This window comes from Hippopotamus amphibius, chromosome 10 (genome assembly GCF_030028045.1).
Source record: "Hippopotamus amphibius kiboko isolate mHipAmp2 chromosome 10, mHipAmp2.hap2, whole genome shotgun sequence".
Classification (NCBI taxonomy): Eukaryota; Metazoa; Chordata; class Mammalia; order Artiodactyla; family Hippopotamidae; genus Hippopotamus; species Hippopotamus amphibius.
The window spans coordinates 65,120,438-65,140,501 of NC_080195.1; the positions used below are offsets into that span (position 1 = coordinate 65,120,438).

The 20,064-nt window shown below is 36.2% G+C and overlaps 1 protein-coding gene across 3 annotated transcripts in view; it reads right to left on the reverse strand.

The window, feature by feature from the left end:
• Positions 1–20,064, reverse strand: part of ALCAM (activated leukocyte cell adhesion molecule) — a 192,740-nt gene that overhangs the window by 21,595 nt on the left and 151,081 nt on the right. For 2 of the 3 annotated variants that reach the window (XM_057697131.1, XM_057697133.1), the window contains 8 exons: positions 15,840–15,904; positions 13,827–13,914; positions 13,186–13,368; positions 8,217–8,344; positions 6,581–6,713; positions 2,944–3,056; positions 742–877; positions 500–633 (listed from right to left, as the gene is read on the reverse strand). In XM_057697131.1, the coding sequence (XP_057553114.1) occupies positions 500–633; positions 742–877; positions 2,944–3,056; positions 6,581–6,713; positions 8,217–8,344; positions 13,186–13,368; positions 13,827–13,914; positions 15,840–15,904 (980 nt within the window). Of the gene's footprint in view, positions 1–495; positions 634–741; positions 878–2,943; positions 3,057–6,580; positions 6,714–8,216; positions 8,345–13,185; positions 13,369–13,826; positions 13,915–15,839; positions 15,905–20,064 lie in introns of all 3 variants that reach the window. The other variant, XM_057697132.1, reaches the window with a different exon arrangement.

Here is a 20,064-nt window from a genome sequence, read left to right on the forward strand (position 1 = left end):
AGTTTCAAGAAGAAATAGCCCTTAACGTGCATAAGTAAGCAAAGTATGATGGTGAGTCAAAAATTATCCGCACTCTGGTTATAGTATAACATCTATAAATTGTACAGCCAGAGTGTGGATAACATTTGACTTGCCCTCGTATTAGTGAGGCGGCTTATACTCAGATGTGGAAGTTCATGATTTAAGAAAGTATATACCTTAGTGCTTTAATCACCCAAGTTTCAGGAATTAATCACCATGGAACAACACCCAATTTATTTTCTTTCAAAAACAGATACTGACCACAACAAAATGATTCTTCCATTCTCTATGGCCCTAGGATTTTAAATTTCTCTTTGAGCTATGGTCTTCCTTTAGGAAAATCAATAAGTTAGCAAAAGCTTCTTTTGAGAATATACTGCAAATTTCATGTTGCTAACAAGCTAGCCTACAGTTCAGGTACTTAAATAAACCCCACATTGGACTGAGTACAGCACATAACAAGAAGTCAAATACTTGCTTGGTTTATGACGCTTCCGCTGCCAGTAATTGTCCACTGTATAGCTGGCTTCGGAAAGCCTTCCACATGGCAGATTATTGTTTTAGACAGTCCACTGGGATCAGTTTTCTTTGTCATTTTGATTTGAGGTTTTCCTAAAATGTCATAACAATTAAAATACAATGTTGAACCGAGATCATAAAAAGAGACAGATATTAAATTCTCAAAGAAAAATTTGAATTGGTGCTCATATATTTTATTACCTTCTACAATTAGAGTCAGTGACTCTCTTTTCTTTAGTCCTTCAACCTCTTGCAGAGCAGTCTCACAGACATAGTTTCCAGCATCCTGATAATGGAGGCTAGAAAACGATGGGCTAGATCGAAGCCTGATGTTATCCTGATTAAATAAAAAGTTAATTACATCACATGGCACAGTTATAACTCTCCATGTATTTATTACATACTAATGAAGCCTGATATTATTCTTCTGGGTCTAATGAAAATGAAAGCTTCTTTTTTCTTAACTTCAAATGCTTTCAAAAGTAGATTTCCTTTTTCCTCTGTACTTATAAAGTGAGACATATCAGAGCTTTATTTCAGACTCTTCCATTCACTGAATTTATAATTTGGAACAAGTTCATAAACTTCTGAGATTTGGTTTCCTTATTTGTAAAATGGGGCAGTAATCTTACCATACTGAATTGTTATGAGGACTTAATTATATGCATAATATAATGTGTTTACATTAAGGAGAATTCTCAGTTGACAGTAGCTGCTCCTTGTAGTAAATGTAGATGAATTTGAATTGACAGATATTGGAGACTTGTGCTACATAATTAATGATGGGTATAAATACCTGAAAGTCATTTTATAGGAGACAGTTATCAAAACAGGGGATCCATTACAGAGCCACAACAATTATGACAAAAATGCTTTTTAAAGAAACCTTTAATAACAGATTACTATCCTAATTTCTATGAACAAAGGAAATGCAACATTTAACTCTGAAAATCATTTTACATACAGAAAATAATGCTATTTACCAGAAACTGAAATGCTCCTAAGAAGACAACTAAATACAATCTTAAGGTTATGTGGTCTTTGTCCACTATGAATTTTTTTCCATTTCCATCAACTAACAAATGGCCAGGCAATATGGATCAGCACTACTGACATGAGGTATTCAATCAACAGTGACTGCAGCTGATGTGGAAACTGGTTTAGCCAAGTAAACTTAGTTACTCTAGTCCTATAGTAAAACACACTATGAGTGTTTATATGCCTAGAACTTGTCTAGCCCTTTGACCATTAACTACTATAAATACATCATGTTAAATATGCATTTTAACTATCTCAGTAAATAAGAAGTTGTGATGAGGCTGTTTTTAAAAGAAAGTGAAATAAGAAACTGAGCTTTTAGAGTAAGATAACAAGTAACAGAGGATCCAGCATGAAAAGAGATAAAAAAGCAGTAGAAAATAATTAACATTTTCTTCAAGAAGAAACTCTAGCAATAAATTTCCCACAATTTTTTACAAAGATAATTCTTGTCAACCCCTATTTTAAGTGGTTTGTATGTGTTTTGTCAACACATCACTGGTTAAGTGCTTCTGTTACATGCCATGTTCTAGTAATAGACTGGGTATTTAGATACACTAGCCAAGGATTTGAGTGGAGGGAACATAGTTACAACCTTTCCCTTTGGTGATAACCTTGTCTCAAATCACCAATTACCAATCCTACTTTCTCACCCTGAAAAGATAATAGCAATGTTTGTGTCCTCAGGTCCTACATTTCAGACAATTACAAGAATATAATCACTCGAGAAATACAGACTAAGCTCCTAGTATGTTCCAGGTATTCTACAATGGCCCAGGAGTGAGAAGAGATCTCTGCCTTCAAGGAACTACTAATTCATGGAATCCACATTCAGACACTTAAGGTCAGTTTCAGCAGAAAGGCAGAAGATTATGTGACTAGAGTGCTGTATTTATGCTGGGTAAGGCCTGAGCCTCCACTCTGTTACCTATGACCTCTCTGATTTCTCCTGTCCCAACTTCTTTTGAATAATGTGGGAAATTACTCAATTTCCTGCATATTTCACATGGTTGTTGTAAACACACTGTTTATAATATTATGGATTAAAACACACTGAAAATTGTCAACCCCTAAAGTATATAACTGTATATGTGTGTATATCCACATGCATGTGTGTATGTATATAATTAATTAGTAGATACACAGAATTAAATTAATGCTCCAAACTAAGTTTCAGAGCATCAATTATGGATGCCATAGTGATGCTGAGTACCTCTAATACTTTATCGTGGTATGATTTGTATTATTATATATAGAGAAACAGAGTATGAGTGGGTGTGTAAACATATTACCCATGAATATACAAGAAAAGCCTAAAAAGGAATCAGTCCAAACAGTGGAATATTACCAAGGGACAGTACTTACTTTCATCCACACCACAGTTGCGTTCCTACTAGCAGATATTGTGCACGACACAGGCAGGGCATCGCCAATCTGCTTGGTCACTTCTCCACTTGGGTTTAAGGACAAATCCAAATCTGTGAGGCAGAAAATCTGCTTGAAATGCAACTCCAGGAAGTAAGATAGTCAAAATATTTTTGGAGAAAAAAATAGATGAAAGAAAAAAAAACCCTTCTAATGGCACTTGATATTCAGAAGTGATTTACACGACTGAAATAACTGAACGGTAGCATAATCAGTCTAGCTTTTCAAGCCAGCTTTGAGACCAGTTTGGACAAGTGAACCGTCAATCTAATTGATTATGCATTTATTTGCAGTTAACATGATTGATGTTCTAACTGCATGTAAGTATTCACCTGGGGTCTACCACCTTAAGAAAAAAAATTCTTAAATCACTTCTGGGAGAAAATAAAGAAAGATGATGACTAGGTAAATATTATAATAAGAGTTGGTAAGACATACCACGGGAAAATCAAGTATATTTAGACAGCAGGTGATAAACTAAAAAACCGTGAGGTGTCTACATGTTTCTTCAGAGAGAACTGACTATAGCAGTTAGATATTTTTCAAAAACGCTATCCCATTTCTCATGTAGTTGAAATTTTAAATAAGATTTATTGTTAGGTACACTGTCAGCAGATACCATTTTTTAAAAACAGAGTATAAACACATCTAAGGAAGTATAATCTTTCAGATGAAAAGTAATTTCTATAAAAATCTTACTGTCATGGTATGATCTGTATGAGGAAAATCCAGTTCAATAGAACATTCATTGTGCAACTACTATGTTCCAAGCACTGACAGAAGATACTGAGATGAATAATGAGCTTACAATTTACAATTTGAGGTAGAGGTAATATGCACTCAACTATGTAATGACACCACACAGTGGCATGAAATCAGCACCTAGTGCAAACATGCAATAGATTAGGAGCTCAAGAAATATTTGCTGCAAAACTAGAGTAAGGGCTACAGACAGAGGTACAAGCAAAGACTTACAGGAGTGTGGCGAACAGAACCAAACTGGGTTTCAAAGTGGTAATAAAGGCTTTGTATGGGAGGCAGTATCTGTTTGTGGCCCCTGACGGTTGAGAAGGGCTTTGGTAAGCGGACATGTTGGGAAAACTTCTGCCACATAAGCAAAGGCAAAGAGGTGAGAGAGCTTGGCAGATTTCACAATGGTGAGTAAACTGGTATGAATGGTTATAACACATGGAAGGTAATCCTATACAAGTAATTAAGGTCAGACTATGAAGGACTGTGCTTGCCATACTAAGAGCTGGGACTTTATCCTATGGCAGTGGGGATTCGCTATTGCATCCTGTGCTTCCCATTTGTTTTACATGTTATAATTGCAATTTGTTGATTGTTTGCAGCATTATTTCTAATACTTGCTTTGCCTGCTAGGCGGTAAGCATCATGAGGGTAGGGGCCGTGACTTGAGTTGCTGCTGTGTAACCACAGTGCCCGCCACATTGTTGGCCCTTGAAACCTATTGTTGAATGAATGAAGGGAAGAAGCATGTTTCTCAGTTTCTCATTAATATTAAAATATGCACTATCACATAGAAAAGTAGCGTTTCTACAGAATATCTGGTTGAATTATATTTAGATGAAAATTCAATTCAAGGTGAGTTAAAGCTTTCATTCGTTGGACAGTTAACATGCCAGTGAGAAGATAAAAGAAGTGATTTAAAAGGAGGATGGTGGACATTGAAAGCTTGGATGAAGGCTCTACATGTGTGAGTTGGCAGAGGACTAGTAGATGCTTCATCAGTGACTGTGGATCTGTGGGCTCAAAGTCTGTTCTGCTAACATGTGCAAGTACCAGTTGGTGCTTCTCTATCCACTTCCTTTAGCCATCTATGCAAAGGAAACAAATCATCTCTTTTGAAAACAAACAGTTTAGGATAAATGGGCAAAAATAGGATTTTTATGTTTTCATTTCATGTAATTTAGAGTAAAATCTTGATTTACTTGCAATGCTATTTTAGCTTTTAAAGAGCAATATAGGTCTTAAAGTCCAGTGTTAACGCCTACCCTTCAAAACCAAAATGTATTTAAATCCAATTAAATGCACTGAAATTCATTAAACTGTTACATGCTTTTGTTTAATTTATTTTAATCACAGCTGATTACTGAGGTATTATGAAGCTGCAGCCAAGTCTTTTGCCTAATCCTCCTGCTATCTACCCTTTTCTACCTGATATACAGGTGATACAATGAGAGTTCTCTTTCTTTAGGGTCCTGAGTAGCTAGCATCTCTTAAACATAAGCATATTGTACCATCTCTAAGCACTAGATTACTGATTATTGGCCCAAAGATTTCTTGAACAATGATATCAGAAAGTTACTCCACAGGCAATTCTATCTGCTGGGTATATCCCCTCACTTCACTTCTCTTCCCCTATGGAACAAACTGGATAAATGTCCTCAGAGAAGAAGTAGCACAGTTGTTATCCTGAGAGGTCACTGCTTTCTCTCTAACTAGCCTCTGATGGCAAACACACTCAGATCTGTTCAACATGAAAATGGAGCAAACAGGGAAGTAGCTTGGCTGTGAATATTTCTTAATGGTCCACTGTCACCCTAGGGCTCCCCAGGGTGTGCTCCCAACCTCAGACACTTAAAGCAACCATCTGGTTACTCTATTCCCCAATGTACCTCCTTACATCTCCTTCAGAGCTCCTATCTTACATGTTTTCCAAGCATTATGGGTAGAATGAAAGATTTAGAACCATTTCCTCAGAACAGCTTCTAACATCTCTTTCAATTCTGAAACAAAGAAACACTCGTATTCAATGAAGATTGTACTGGATCATGTCTAGAGAAACTGTAATGGATCATGTCTAGAGGTGCTGTTGGGTGCAAAGGATTTATTAGAAAATTTGGCCTATATCTCCAAGCAAGACTGACATTTGCCCAAAGCACTCTGTGAATTCTAGTGTCACCAGGGAGCAGTTCAAATTAGTTTCCCATTTCTACAATGCACAGGGTACATCAATAACATAGACTGTCAGGAATTACAAAATGAAGAACTCAAGTAAAGTGTCTGTTTTTTATGTACATTTTTTTTTTAATCTACTGGAGTAAGTATAACGTTTTGGAGTATCTGGAGTATAAAAGTGGGTTAAAAGTTATGTTCAGGGTGATTTTGAAGCGGTTTCCATAAAATTTCTGTTACTTGGCTTTGGGTGTTAAGAGTACTCTATAATTTAAAAAAGATACTTAATCTACACTTTTCTAGGCCAAATGCAAATCTTGTAAACTTCAAGAATATTCAAACATTTTCTTAAAATATAAAATAATTTATTTCTTTAAGATGTGTGTGAATATTTTGTTGATACCACAAACTGAAGACATTTAGAAAGAAGATGGAGGTTTATCACTGTTAAAAGTTGCAATTATTAGATCCATTCAAGATTTCAATATTGTAGGGAAAATCTGGACCAAAGTTGGGTCCACTCTGATGTTCTTTATTAAGTTTATTGAAACCACATTATTTAAGAAAAATATAGCTGCAATTTATTTGAAAAGATAGCAAAGTTAGACAATGGGAGGCCTTTAAAGTGAAGTTTATAATGAAGAATTAAGTGACTTACAGTGAACTGTGATGGCTGTTGAAGCAATCATGCTTTTTTTGTCTATCAGGGAGCATTTATAGTCTCCTGTGGCATTGCGCCTCACATCTGTCAATGCGTAAGTATTTGAACTTCTTATTCCTTCAGGCTGTCCCTTTGATAGAGGCAAAATGTCAGATGATTACACTTGGTAACTACAACAAGAACAGTTGTATTTCTTGATGAAAATGACATTTTCTCAGATAAGAAAAAAAAAGGTAATGTGCTTCTTCGATAGGACAAATGAGAATAGAGTTTGTATTTTCTGAATCCTGGAAAGAATAATTGATAATTTGGTTCTAAGGAAATTGAGAAGCTAATTTACATTGTATTGATGACATATTTTATTGACAACATGGCTTGTGTTTGAGTGTTAAAGTAAATTTTAAAAACATCTAATATTTTATTTTTACATTTATCCCTTGCTTAATTTGACAAAAAGATTTGAGGCAGCTTAAAAGAAAACATAACATATATTCAAATTAAAAGAAAGGAAGCAAGGAAGGAGAGAAGGAAGGAAGGAGGAAGGGGAGGGAGGAAGGAAGAGGGAAGGGAGGAAGAAAGAAAGAGAGGGGAAAAGAAATTTTCAAATGAAAAAGAATAACTAAGAATTAAAAAACATATAGATGAATTAGGAGTATATATTAACAAAAAAGATAACTGTTGCTAAAACTAAGACACAAATTTGGCTCTGTCATCCCTGAAAATCAAGGTAGAAACATACTTAGTTTCAGATTTTCATTTGCATATTAGACAATGCCAATTTATTAGGATAAACAGAATCTCCTGTCAACATTTAAGTATAAAAGAAATCACTTATACTTGTCTTCAGAGTAATATAGTGGGTGATATTCTCAAACATTACTGAACAATGCAGTGGGTGACATCTGTGAACAGATCCCTGCAGTAAATGCAGTATAGAGTTGTATATGGCTTCTCCCAACGAAAGGTTATGTCAAACACAAACCCGGAGAGGCTGTAGGAGAGCAAGCAAGTGTCCTCAGATGGAACTCTCTCCTGTCTTGCTCCATAGCACTATGACACCCAGAACACATCCAAATTATCCTCCAGACATCGTTTCTTTCAGCTACGATACTGATACAAGTTGAGAAACTGGCTCTTCAAGACCACATATGATGGCAAGATATAGCCCATTGCTTTATTCTATCAAGCTAAACATAATGTGCAACAGAAGTGTCCTTATATCAGAAATTCAGGGACACGTTCAGGAATGCACTCTGTGTAGGTTTAGAGTCCATGTCAGACCAGTTGCTGCCATCATTCTTCATTTTATATTTGTTTGCTTCTGAAGAGCAGATTCTTACAGTTTATCTGGATAATGAGACCTTGAGTTTCTACCATTACGGTTTCCTATGATCAGCTTTTTCCCTCTTTGTTCCTGATTTCACTTAACACCGAATAAAAGAAAAGGCAAGAGCACTGGCAGATGCCAAAAAAACTTTGAAAGGACATTCCACAGGTGTCCCTTGTCTCCAAGAATAACATCCTTTCTCATTTAAGCTGCCCAAGAACACACAATTCTTCATGTCAGCCAGCTGCCAAACAACAGGACAGAATGAAAGTGGTCTAGCTCAAGTAATTATCCTGAAGCACTTACTGGTAAGTAAAACAAAAACTCCTCAGGAGGAGGGTTACCATTTCCCAAGCATTTAAGAGTGATGTTGTCCCCTTCTTTGATGGCTTTTTTTGATGGCAGCACTTGTATTGTCACCTGCTCTGTAGGATCTGCAAGGATCACAGACGCCAAGTTAACCATTTCATCAAGTACCAAATTACTCTGTACATACAATGAAAATGACTAAATTATACACAATTTGCTCAAGAAGCTAGTAATGGTAATTACTAAATGTATCTTTTTATAGAAGGATTGAAGTTAATAGCTACTTGCTATAACAAGTACCAATCTTGGTTAGAGCAAACTACAAAGAGACCCTGTTACATAAAAATCAATTTCTTCTTAGCAAAATGTCTTTACCTGAGGTAGGAATGACCATAATTATTTTATGTGTAAAAGACCAGTAGGAACAATCTCACTGTATAATCTCATTATAAGGACATTTAACTGTATGATACCTATCTTACAGTTTGGAAAGACCGCAGCAGCTAGCAAAGGAGCTACAACTATTAGGCAGCCCCGCACTCAAATTACATAATAATATCTTATATTAAATAAAAAGGGACACGAGCCAATCAACACCAGCAAGATGTCTGGCATGCAGGAGAGTAGCTCTGCATTTGAGAAGATAAATCCATGAACTGAGGGGGACCCTTAACACAATCAACAGAACTGTGAATGTACTGTAATTCTTTTCTGTTCACTGGAGCCAAGATGCAACTTTCATTCCATGTCGGTCATTTTAATGGAGAGAATAGGGCTAAAGGGTGTTCTTTCATCGAGGCTACTGCTCAACAGTAGAATGCTAAAGAAATTAAAAGCTGGATACACACTGGACCATATCTACCTAACAGGAAAGAAAAGGAAGTGGTATTGGCAGTTATAAATGACCCACTTTCTAATGTATCCATTTGTTACGGAGCTGATGATACAATGAACAATGAATTTTGAACTCATATAATGCAAAGGTTTATTTTAGAGAACGTTTTCCACAAGGCTTAATAACTACTGAAGCATGTGTCTATATTTCCAAACCAGCAGCACTAAAGATAATCTATCTGTGAAGACTTATTTTGCTATTAGCTAATAAAGTGAGATGAATAAGTAGTAGATTTTGAGGCTTTTTTCTATCTCTTGCAGTCATTTACTTACCTTTCTAAGATTAAAGTGCAGGAAAAACAACCTAGAAGGGTTGGGTTATAAATTGCTTCTTTGACTTTTTTCCATGCTTGGGCATCTCTGAATATTTGCTCAGAATGTTCTGAGGCTAAAGAGTGATTGGTTTAATATACTTGTTCATTTTTTTGACTGAGGTAGTTCCCTGACCAGCAGTTCTCAGTAAAGTCAGAAAGTAAATAAAGTTTCTCCCCCGTTGGCCTTCCATTTCTAGGCCTCCCTCACTCATCATGTGGCCCTTCTCTGCCTAGCTTGGTCTGTCTCACATCACTGCAGAACATCTCTGACCAAAGCTGACACGAGAACAGCTAGGAATCATAATCGGTCTGGTTTCCTGCTTTATTTTAAACCCCCCTTTTTCTGTGTCCCCTTTTCAATAGGCTCTGCTCTGTACCAGAGAATTGAAGAACTAAACTGAGATCAGAAGGTTAATGTAACACAGTTGAGTTTTAACAGTAGCTTTCTGGATGCCCACTAATGTGCGCAGAACAAAATTAATGATCTCTTGCTCTCCCTTTGACTTCGAATTTTACTCTATTAGTAAATCATCGGTCTGTCAGTTCACTCTGGCTTTCTCCTTTGCCCTCTCTTATCCACTCAATCACCCAGTCTTAATGATTAATCCTTATATTTTGCATCTGATTCTCCCCTTCTATTGCCACTAACACTTCCCTAGGGCAGGCTCTAATTAATCTACACCTGAAACATTGCCATCAAACGTCATTTGGTCCTTTACCATGAACCTTTCTCTTTTCTACATATTTATACAGACATTTTTCTCTTTAAATCAGTTTTTGAAGTAGTGCTTTGTATATTACAATATTTAAAGTTCTTCATGCATTCCCAATATGTAAAAATTGAAATAAAAATTTCTTAACCTGGTATCCACAATCGCTTTGAAGGTAGTTCAGGTAAGAATCTTACATCTCACTACTCCATATATACCCCTACATAATAACCAAAAGAGCCTATTCAATTTTTCTTTCTCCCATCTCTCCATTTATCCTCTGTCCACTCATTCATTCATTTGTTTGGCTAATATTTGTTCTGTGCAGGCACTAAGCGCTGGAGTTACAAAGTTGAAAACAGCAATTCCCTGCCCTCAATGAACTTTGAGTTTATTTATGATGACACCAAACTTATCAGTTAAGACTGTAACAACATAAAATCTGCCCAAGGTGTATAATATAGTAATCACCAGTAGCTTACAGACCCACCAGACTGGGAAGCTTCCAGTAGGAATTCATCCTGGAGCTGGGTTTTGAAGAATACGGAGGTGTTTGCGAGATAATAAAGGTAAGATAGTGGCAGCATGTGGATAGGAATGTACAGAGTATTCTACAGAGGAATCTAGAAAATAGAACAGACTACAGAAGGTAGTGAAGTGATGAAGGCTGAGACAGGTCAGGACCACAGCTATAGATGACTCAAGGCATTTTGAAATCGGGAGTGTAAAGATTAACCTGAGAGATCTGGGGAGTCACTGAAGAGTTTTAATCACAGCAGTGACATGTCCACATTTGTGTTTTAGAAAGATATTTCTGGCAATAGCTTGCAGGGCAGTTTGGGGTGAACAGACTGGAATACTATTTTGGAAACTGTTACAAAAATACAGTCAATGCTGAATGGTGGCATAATCTTAGGCAGTGTCAGAAGGCAGAAGCAGATACACACAAAGATGAAAGAGCTAGATTCTATAAAACTTAACTTCTGACTGGACGGGGTAAGGGAGTGAGTGGACCAGTGCATCTTTCTCAGGCTTCCTCAAGAGGAACGGATCAAATTTCTTTTTCTTGAAAGTACTCTTCTGTACTTTCCATTTAGCTCCTCCTTCTCTTCTCTGAAGTCATCCTAGAGCAGGGGTTCTCCAGCTGTGGTCCTCAGATGATTAGCGTTAGCATCACCAAGGGACTTATTATAAATGCAAAGTATTGGGCCCCTCCCCACACCTACTGGCTGGCAAACTTTAGAGCCAGGTCCTGTAATCTGTGTGCTCACAAGTCCGCCAGGTGATTCTGAAGCATACTAAAATTTGGGAATCACTGTCCTTGGGCAGCACCTGAGCGTTCAGTGAACACACGGAGTCCCGGTGGCACTTACCACTTGCAACCTTGAGCTGACAATTTCCTTCTGATGTACATGTCTTACTTATGTATTGGAATAGTAAGCCCCTTGAATGTCAGGTCTATATCTTAAACACTTTTGGGTCTTTGTCATGGAGCCCAGCATTGTGCCTTCTCAAAAGCTGTGCCAAATGCGCCCCACACAGCAAGCTACAGTAAAATCATTTCCTTCTGATTCATTCAAGGACTTTTTCTGCCCATCTATCTCCCCATGCCTGACACTCACATACATTTCTATTCTTTCTTAAGCCAATTTCCCAATCCTTTTCACTCATCTTGATGTTCTTTTCTATCTTGTACTCCTGTACTTACACCAACATAGTTTATTTCCAACTGAGTATCTTTGAACAGAGTTCTGCTTCCACATACAGAAATAATAGTTTGATTTTAGATAAGCTGTATACAATGAAATCCTCTCAATCCTTGCTTTTAAATCAAGTTGTAACTTATTTACAAAGTTTAAGGCAAAAACCACCCAGCATGGTTAGGGCAAGTAGAATTTCAGTTTTGTTCTTATATGAGGTTTAGCACTTCATGGAACCAAAATAGAAATGTAGTGGAGATAAAACTCTTTGAAGGTTCAATAGGTGTTTCTACTATTTCTCGCAAACAGATACAGAAGTACTAGGTTATTCTACAACATATGGCAGTATTACAAGAATTTCTGATTCATTAAAAAATAATAAAATTTTCTTGACTCTTTCCCCAAATATATCTCTAGTCTATGCTTATGAAGTAATAATGATTATATATAGTAATAATGATAATAGTACTTAATGAGCATTTAATGTGCTTGTATTGTGCTATTTTAGATTTATTTCACTTACCCTCCACAATAACACCAAGTATTATATTTTTCCTATTTCAAAATAGGAAGACTGAGACCTAGAGTAGTTAAGCTTGCTTTCTAGAAATCCATAGTAACTGACAGCACTGGGACTGGATTGCCAACATCTTCGCTCTTAATCATATTATCTTGGCTCCTGTCTTACAGGAAAGAGCACAGCATTGAGAAAAGGATTCCAATCCAGTTGCCACAACTAATTTAGGGCAAGTCTCTGGGTCTCACTTTACTGTTAAGTAAAATAATGGAGTTAGATCAGATGATTAAGAAAGTTCCTCTGTAGTCTAATATTCTATGTTTCAAATCTATAAAGTTAACCAAAATATGTTGGAATTCAACATCTTATTTAACTTATGCAATTTATCTCATTATTAAAATAAATTCCTTTATTAAAATGGAAATTTCATATCTAGAAAACCAACCAGTCACAAGCATCTATTCATCTGTCATTCATCCAGAAAACCATCAGATGGCATTGTGAACGCCTACAGAACCCACAGCCGTGTGCCATGGCTGAGGACTACCAGAAGAAATCAGGCTAGGTTAGAGATCCTGTGTTTAAGGAACTTAGTGTCCAGCGGAATACAGAAGAGATGACTATAAATACCAAAGTAGACAAAGAAAGATATCATAAGATAGGCAAGCATTTATGCTGTAGGTCTTGCAAAGAGGAAGAGATTATTTGGGTACCATGGAATAGGGGTGGGGGTTTAGAAGTGTATTCTAAAGAGCTTTCGAATTGGGACTTAGCATTGGAATATTTTTTCTAATACATCAAAATTGCATAATTATATATTGAGTTACTTACAGTAAATATCAAAGACTGCTTGTTCAGAGTAAACTGTTTTCTGGCCAGACGGTCCGTAATATGTCACGGAGCAGGTGAATGGCATTTGTATGTCAGCCTTGGTTGTCTTGTACTCCAGGGATGAAGTCATGGTATAGAGCTGAGTTACTGGGTCCATTTGCTTTTTAAAACTTATGGCCACTGCTGAAGAAAATAAAGAACACTAATGGTAGGATCTTTCATCGGAAAATCACAGTCCTTAATTAACTGTCACAGCAGCTTTGAGAAGTGGTTTTGCCCTTCTTACTGTATTTAACAGGAGGGAAAATTGACATGTAGTGAGGTAGATGTCTTTTCAAAAGCATGAATCAGAGACATGGACAGAAATAGAATCCTAGAATTCTATCTCCCACTCACTTTAATTAACTTCTAGAACATGCCATATACAGAAGTAATTTTCTCTACTCTTGATTCTTCTGCACAAGGTCTAAAATGATGTTTTAAAAAATCCCTTACTGATTTAATGGATACTTAAAGTAACAGAGTATAGAGTCATAGATCAAAAGAGGGCAATGCATTTAGACTCAGGATAGTCTAAGGAATGCTTAGACAAGAGAAAGGCAAAGCAGGTCATCTGAATTTATTGCTCCCTTCTTACCCACCTCCTTCAAGGGGTTGCAGAACTTTTCCATTCCTGTACCATGTGATGTTGCCATCCGGATAACTGTCTTTTGAAATGCACTCACCCAACTGCAAAATAAAGAGGAAATGTCACACCTTTAGTTCCATCAGTGGTTGTCCACTTGAAAGCCCGAGACTCCTCAAGGGATGCAGAGTTACTCCAATGATTTCCTGACCCATCATTTTCCAAGCCCTAAGGACTGAATGAATGCACTCTTGTATAAAAACAATGTCTTGTGCTTAAAATTATGGTCTTGCCCATTTAAAAATGTGCAATAGATGCTGCCACCAATAATAAAATCACATGCATTTAAAAGCATTACCCACAAATAGAACTACCATATGATCCAGTAATCCCACTTCTGGGCATATACCCAAAGAAAACCATAATCCCAAAAGAAACATGTACCATAATGTTTATTGCAGCACTCTTTACAATAGCCAGGACATGGAAGCAACCGAAATGCCCATCAACAAATGAATGGATAAAGAAGATGTGGCATATATATACAATGGAATATTACTCAGCTATAAAAAGGGATGAGATGGAGCTATACATAATGAGGTGGATAGACCTAGAGTCTGTCATACAGAGTGAAGTAAGTCAGAAAGAGAAAGACAAATATTGTATGCTAACTCACATATACGGAATCTAAAAATGGTACTGATGAACTCAGTGACAAGACAAGAACAAGGATGCAGACGCAGAGAATGGACTGGAGAACTCGAGTTATGGGAGGGGGCAGGGGGTGAAGGGGAAATTGAGACGAAGCGAGAGAGTAGCACAGACATATATATACTACCAACTGTAAAACAGATAGCCAGTGGGAAGTTGTTGTATAACAAAGGGAGTTCAACTCGAGGATGGAAGATGCCTTAGAGGACTGGGGCGGGGAGGGTGGGGGGGACTCGAGGGAGGGTGGGGGGGAGTTGAGGGAGGGAGGGAATATGGGGATATGTGTATAAAAACAGATGATTGAAATTGGTGTACCCCCCCCCCAAAAAAATGTAAGAAAATACCTCTGGAATACAGAAAAAAAAAAAAGCATTACCCAATTCATTTTGACAGTATTCATTTTTAACACTAACTAAACAACATGACTACATTAACACTGGCTGTCACCATGGTTCATAGATCTGCATATGCAAGAATCATTAATGGTGTTAAAATGACACTGCCTCTCCAGCTTCATGCTACATTTATTTCAGATGACATATACTTGCCACAATCTATAATCCCCACCACTTTACTTCACATGTATTCTTAATATTTACTGTTTATCAAATAATATTATACAGTCAAATTCAATCTGATTCAAAAAATTCTGAACTTGTTTTTTTCCCCAACCAAGGAAAATCTGGCTATTTTAGTTAGTGAAAATGAGATTATGAATCAAGTGATGTGCTCATATATGGAACTCCAGTTTTGTCCCTCCTTCAATACAGACTTCTTCAAACCTCGGCTAATGTGATTGCTCAGATCTGATTTTATCCCTTTACTTCAACATTTCAATAGTTTAATTTGTAAGACAGAGACCAAACATTACACATGACAGAAGGTTTGTCATAATCCAGCCTCTCTTTAAGTCTCCAGATTTATCTCTTACTGCACTCTCTTGCCTACCGGCTGAGCACCCAAAATCCTAGCAAGTGCAAATAATGTGTTTCTCAAACATGGTATTTTCTTTTAAACAGTATTACTTCATATTGTTGGAAAGCCCTTTCTACCTTTGGTCTGGAGAAAATCTACTCATCTGTCATGACTTCATTAAACTTATGCCTTTTTAAACTCTCATCTCCCTCTCCTCCCTTCAGAAATGACCATGCCTTCTTCTGTGTCTCCTCTCTGCCTTGCACAGACTTTCTGACTGGCACCTGCAGCACTGTCAACTTCACAGAGCAAAGTCTATCTTATTGGTCCTGGCATCTGAGGCCAGCGGAAGGCATTCAACACTAAGCTATGGAAAGGCAATTAATCAAAAACAAGTTCTTACCTTTTTAAGCTGCTCTGTTTCAAGAAATGGCGCTTTGCTTACAATTTCAGGTTTAGATGGTTGCTCTAAAGTTAAGTAGAGAAAGATTTTAAGTGTGTAGGAGAAGAGAATGGGCATTTGTGATTTGGTTTATAGAAAAATAATTCATTTACTCAAAGTAGAAAAAATAAGCAACAAAATAAAGAATAGAGTTCACATATAATCTATAATTAAGAAATCTGGTTAGTCTACCCCTTTCAAATATTTGCTTTATTATATTAAATATTATTTTAAATGCTTATTACTCCTGTGAATAAAATATTGGCAATGTTTTCTGGATGCTTTATCTACAGTAAGTATAGTTTAGATGGTAAACAGAGGCTAATGTACTAAAGAGGATATATTATCTGCAATTGATTACCATGTGCACTTCCTACTTATCAATAATTTCCAAATCCTTAGATGAAAACCTGAGTCTACATGAATCTGAATCACAGGGGTGCTTGTTTAAAATGCAGATTTCTGGGTTTCCCTGGTAGCCCAGTGGTTAAGAATCTACCTGCCAATGCAGGGGACACGAGTTCGATCCCTGGTCCAGGAAGATCCCATGTGCCGTGGAGCAACTAAGCCCGTATGCCACAACTACTGAGCCTGTGCTCTAGAGCCCGTGAGCCACAACTAATGATGAGCCCACGTTCCGCAACTACTGAAGCCCATGGGCCTAGACCCCATGCTCTGTACCAAGGCAAGTCACTGCAGTGAGAAGCCCCCACTCTCTACAACTACAGAAAGCCTGTGTGCAGCAAAGAACACACCACACAGCCAATAAATATAAATAAATAAATAATAAAAAATAAATAAAATAAAATGCAGATTTCTGAGCCCTACCTGACCAACTGAATCAGAATATCTGGGGAAAATCCTATAAACCTACTTTTTAAACAAGTTCTGGGGATTCTTGGACACAGTGGAGTTTAAGAATCACTGCTCTAAAATCATGGGAAACAGAAAGTGGTTGAGGGATGTAGAAGTCCAAGTTTTCTATGTATCTCAAACCTTATATTTTAAGTGAGGTTGTATTATGAAACTATAAATGTGAGAAAAATCTTTCAAATTTGGATCCTGAGATAATGGACACAGTGGTTTAAATATAGAAAGTTCTGTAAGCATAAATTCTAATGAAGGCTTTGGGAAAAATTGATTACAAATTGCAACAAGGTATTATTTAAACGTTTTTATTCTTAGCTATTAGTTATCTATCACTGATGGATTTTTAAAACTTTTTAATTAGCTCTAACAATTATTCTGTAGAAAATGGATATTGCCTCATTGTCATTGATTTTTTTTAAGAACTTTTATTAAGATACAGATAACATACAATAAACTGCATATATTTAGAGTGTACAATTTGGTATTTTTTTTCTTATTAGTAATGTATATATGGCAATCCCAATCTCCCAACTGATTTTTATGTGTATCATGGAGAACTACTCTATCCTCAAATAAATAGACAAATAAAAACAACCAGCTAACTCTACTTCACTTCTCTGTACAGTAGAAACTAACACAACATTGTAAACAACTACACCCCAATAAAAAAGTAAATTAAAAAAAAAACAAGTTCATATTTAACTAGTGATGCCAAACTCTCTGGTCAATGAACCACAATTTTAAATAGCAGAGAGGTAGAACAGGAAGGTAAAAATGCATAGTTAACTTTGAACTGAAAATGTTTTATGTATCACTCGTATGTGGAATCTAAAAAAAAAAAACAGTACAAATGAACTTATTTACAGAACAGAAATAGAGTCACATGTAGAAAACAAACATGGTTACCAAAGATGAAAGGTGGGAGGCATATATTGGGATATTGGTATGGACATATACACACTACTATATATAAAATAGGTAACTAATAAGAACCTACTGTAAAGCACAGGGAACTCTACTCAATATTCTGTAATGATCTATATGGGAAAAGAATCTAAGAAAGAGTGGATATATGTATATGTATAACTGATTCACTTTTCTCTACAGGAGGAACACGTAAATCAATTACACTCCAATAAAAATCAATTAAAAAAAGCTATTCTTTCTTCCATAGTCTTATTGTCTACAATCTCTATACTTTTAATTTTGATTAACAAACTAAACTAAATTGGCTTTTGTATAATTATTACTCAATTTGGAATTCAGTTATCAGACATGTTACCTACCCAGACCACTACAGAAAACAAGATGAAGACGAAAAGTCTTTGGAACAATAAAAAGAGTACCACCAAGACTGTATGCAAAAATAAGGTAATCTTTTTCAGGTTAATATCCAGAGTTAATTTTCCACTTGCAATTGTTTTATGTTAGAAATTAGAATAATGAATAATAATAGCAAATCTGCCTATGTGTTAGACTTTCAGGAGGCCTATTTATTATTAATTCTAGAAGCATAATTCTCTTGATACAATTTTCTAAAGAGCAATTATCTATATTCTAAATGCACAGATTGGAAAGAAAATATAAGAAAGAAAAAATGGAAAAAATAAACATAGAAAAATAGAAAAGCATAACACAATTATATTAACATAAACAAGAAGTGACACTTGGCTACCTAATTGTTAGGAATGTAACCAAAAATATAAAAAACTGACAAAATACTCAAAATAAATAGTAATTTCTGAGAAACACATGGTGATTAAAGCCTTCTACAACACATATCAGAAAGTTTTGATTTTATTAGTATTTTAATGTAACATCATTAATGTTCATGATTACAACCCTGAGTTATTGATGAAACTATGTTCAGAATTCAATGTTTTTTTAAAAATAAATTTATTTATTTATTTATTTATTTATTGGCTGTGCTGGGTCTTCGTTGCTGCACACGGGCTTTCTTTAGTTGCTGTGAGTGGGGACTACTCTTCATTGTGGTGCATGGGCTCCTCACTGGGGTGGCTTCTCTTGTTGTGGAGCACGGCCTCTAGGCGAATGGGCTTCAACAGTTGTGGCACACAGGCTTAGTTGCTCTGCAGCATGTGGGATCTTCCCGGAGCAGGGCTTGAACCTGTGTCCCCTGCGCAGGTTCTTAACCACTGCGCCACCTAGGAAGTCCTCAGAATTCAATGTTTTATGGTAAATGTCTAATACATTTGTGAGAGGGGTGCACCCAAAATATTTAAACAGAACAAAAATCTCGGGGCTTGAGTAAGTGAAAGTTCTCTGGGAACTAAAATCAGTTATTCAGTGACACCTCTCTGAAAGCTCAAGAAAGGTTAAGATATTAATTTATGTGGCTGATCAAGAGTCAAGATTGACAAGGAAAAAAGAGCAAACTGTTTTTTGTTTCCTCTTCAGTACTATCTATGCCTGGAATATATAGAGAGAGTTGAAAAATCCTCCAAAAGATTAGGCTCTTAATAGAAAATGTGGTGGGCAGTTTTGTTAAGTTGCACTAATTTTTAGTTCACCAAAATCTGATACCTACTCAGTTGGAACATACTTCCTCTAATGTTGAATATATTCCTCTATTTGGACTTGTAAACCCAGTATAAGCATAAATAATGATGTGTTACATTACTGGTCTTTTCCACATGGCCACGTGTGCTTTGTTTCCATAAACACTTTCTAAAATTTATTCTTATTTCAATAAAATAAAACTGCAGGAAACCCAGGAAAACCTGATGAAAGGATGCTTAAAATTTAGTTCTCTTTGTACTGCTTTTCATTTTTCTATTTAGAGGAGAGAGCAATAGTGATATTAAGAAAGTAATGATAATAACTACTGCATTTCTTTGAGTTATTTTCTCAAACTTTTGTTTCAAACTCTCTATATTAAATACATATTTTGTATATAACCTTCTCTTATGTTAGCTTGTAACAATCAATGAGTATTAGTTAGAAGACGATAAAAGAGGGTGCATACTATTTTAGCAAAATTGCATATTGATTCCAAAGTGTTTTAAAAAAAACTTTATATGAATTATGTCAATATGATTCAAGGATTCGTAACTAAGTATAGAATTGAAAGGAAAAGTCATGCCACAAATTCATTTGCATTAAAATAATTTTGTCAAGGGTTTCACAGCCAGGTAAGGATGCAGTGATGAATGCAAAACTGCTCTCTATCACCCAAATGCACTAGTGTTATTCTCAAAAACCACTCGGAGGACAGCTCAATTTGATATGGGAGGAGAGCAAGAAAAGGCAGGTGCACTAGTTATACTGAGTCAAGGGTACTTCTTGTAGTACTCCG